Source organism: Penaeus chinensis, chromosome 2 (genome assembly GCF_019202785.1).
Source record: "Penaeus chinensis breed Huanghai No. 1 chromosome 2, ASM1920278v2, whole genome shotgun sequence".
Classification (NCBI taxonomy): Eukaryota; Metazoa; Arthropoda; class Malacostraca; order Decapoda; family Penaeidae; genus Penaeus; species Penaeus chinensis.
The window spans coordinates 2,257,015-2,260,136 of record NC_061820.1 but is presented as its reverse complement, the minus strand read 5'-3'; the positions used below and the strand labels follow the sequence as shown (position 1 = coordinate 2,260,136).

The 3,122-nt window shown below is 34.3% G+C and overlaps 1 protein-coding gene across 1 annotated transcript in view; it reads left to right on the top strand.

The window, feature by feature from the left end:
* Positions 1–461: 461 nt before the first annotated feature.
* LOC125031234 (neurogenic protein mastermind-like) overlaps positions 462–3,122 on the top strand; it is a 14,038-nt gene continuing 11,377 nt past the window's right edge. The window contains exon 1 of the mRNA XM_047621882.1: positions 462–574. Within this exon, the coding sequence (XP_047477838.1) occupies positions 514–574 (61 nt within the window). The 5' untranslated portion in view covers positions 462–513. The remainder of the gene's footprint in view (positions 575–3,122) is intronic.

Genomic DNA, 3,122 nt, shown 5'->3' with positions numbered 1-3,122 from the left:
TTGCTTTTGCAGGCAGGGTTTAGTTTTATGAGTTGAATAATTCGTCTGTCGATTTTGAATTTTCCGATGTGATTTTTTTTTCTTTTTTCTTTTTCTTTTTTTTTTTTTTTTTTTGGTCGTGTGTGTGTGTGTGTGTGTGTGTGTGTGTGTGTGTGTGTGTGTGTGTGTGTATCTGTGTATTTGTGTATTTGTGTATCTGTGTATTTGTGTGTATCTGTCTGACTGTCTGTCTGTATTTATGTACTTGTGTATCTGTGTGTTCATATGTGTATTGTATATAGACCTATGTCTATACCCGTGTATGTATGGGTATCTATATGCATACATGTGTACGTATCCATTCTACCTCCTATGTGCGTCTCTCCAATCCCTATACCAGAGCTTACCTTTCTTCCTCCTCATGTTTCCAGGGATTGTCTCCTCGTGTTCATCATTACTCCCCTATTTCTGCTCGTATGAACACCCCGCCGTATTTCTTGCAGATTGTCGCCTAGTGTTGCAGTAGTCGGTTATATGCGGTTCACCCCTGTCTCGGTTGTGACGTACCAGGAGAATACAGCTGCACCACCTCAAGGTACTTTTGACCAGGAACGGGGGGGGACGGGGGGTATTTTGTGGGTGTGTGTGTGGGGTGAGGGGGGTTTGTGGGGTAGGGGGGGGCACACGAGATGGTTGATTTTGCTGGGTGTTCGAATGGCAGCACACGTACTGATTGTTTTTTTTTTTGGTCGGGCGTGTTGGGGTGTGGGTATGTGTGTGTTGGGTATGCCTAAATGCACGCGTTTTTTTTTTTGTATGTACGTGTTGATGTGGGTATATGCATACACTCGTACTCATGCTCTCACACACACACTTATACTTATACTTATACTTATACTTATACTTCTACTCTCACTCTCTCTCTCTCTCTCTCTCTCTCTCTCTCTCTCTCTCTCTCTCTCTCTCTCTCTCTCTCTCTCTCTCTCTCTCTCTCTCTTTCTCTCTCTTCTCTCTTTTCTCTCTTTTTCTCTCTCTTTCTCTCTTTTTCTCTCTCTTTCTCTCTCTTTCTCTCTCTTTCTCTCTCTCTCAATCACTCACACACACAAACACAGCCCACGTCCCAGACCTCTTCCGTTTGCACAATATTCACGAGGGAATTTACTGTACACCGATTTGTGTGTGTTTGTGTGTAGATGTGCACGTTGTTCAGATATTGTACTTTTTGCTCACTGTTCAGTCTGTGATTTGCACGCTTATATATCGAGCATGATTTATATTGTTAAATATATTTTTGATGTGGTTGTTATTGTTATTGTTTGATTATTATTTATATTGTTATTACTGTTGTTTTTGTTGTGGTTATTGTTATTATTATCGTCATTATTATCGTCATTATTATCGTTATTATTATCGTTATTATTTTTATTATTATTATTATTATTATTATTATTATTTTTATTATTATTATTATTATTATTATTATTAGTCTTATTAGCATCCTTTCAATTTCTAATTTCGTAGTATTTAATACTGCATGATTTTGATTATCAGATGTTCTTAATATAAAGGCTTTTAGATATAAGGATTTTTTATTATATTTAATTATAATTGTTTCATGACCTAAGAAATGTTTTTTAATATATTTGATATAATCTGTTTTGATATTGAGTTTGTTATGAAAATTGATAAAGATATGAAGGAGAAATTGATGAAAAAATATAGCTGGTAAAAAAAAAAAATAAAGGAATACAAAGATAGAGATAATAATAGATATAGGAAATTATAATTAATAATGAGGCCGAATATTTTTGAAATAGTTCTTTTTAAAAAAAAGTCCGTTTATTGAGACCGAGGGGGGGGGGGGGCAGTTTCGAATTATTGTAATTAGTAAGCTTGTGAAAGTTTGGTCTATCACCTCCCCCCCCCCTCAAACATAAACTAAGAATTAATAAGTATAAATAATGCCTAAAAATAATGATGTAATCGTGATAATAATAGTAATAATAATAGAAAAACAAATGTAGTGAAGACAGTAATGGTAATAATGATGATAATAATGATGATAATAATGATAAGAAAATGCTAATTCTAGTAACAATAGTAACGAAAATAATAGAACTGATAATGATAATAATGATTGTAATAGCGAAGACGATTAATTATGATAACAGTGGTAGTTAATGATAATGATGGGATGATAATGATGATAATAATAGTAATAATAATAATGATAATAATAATAATAATAATAATAATATAATAATAATAATAACAATAATAATAATAATAATGATAAAAATAATAATAATAGTAATAGTGATAGTAATACTACTAATAGTAGTAATAATACTAATAATAGATAATGATAGTAAATAATAATAATAATAATAATAATAACAATAATAACAATAATAGTAGTAATGATAATAATAATAATAATAGTAATAATAGTAATAATGATAATTATAATACTAGCAATAATGATAATAGTAATAATAGTAATAATAATAATAATAATAATAATAATAATAATAATAGTAATAATAGTAATAATAGTAATAATACTAGTAATAATAGTAATAATACTAGTAATAATAATAATAATACTAGTAATAATAATAATACTAGTAATAATAATAATAAAAATAATACAAATAATTATAAAAAGGATACGGCACACTACACACAACATTTCTCATCCGTCGTGCAACATTGCATCTTTGACGATCGCGCTGACTTCGCTGGTGGATTTGCGCGCCGGTAAACAGAAGTACGTGGAGCGAGTGAGTGGGCACGCGGGTAAATGGGCACGCGGGTGAGTGGGCACGCGGGTGAGTGGGTACGCGAGGGGGTGGGCATGCGAGGGAATGGGCACGCGAGGGGTGGGCACGCGGGTGAGTGGGCACGCGGGTGAGTGGGCACGCGGGTGAGTGGGCACGCGAGGGAGTGAGTGGGCACGCGAGGGAGTGGGTTAGAGATACGCGCGGGCATGCGTAGACGTTCATACCTACGTACTTACATTTACATCGGTACATTTATAGTTACGCTTACTCACACGCGCACACACACACACACACACACACACACACACACACACACACACACACACACACACACACACACACACACACACACACACACAC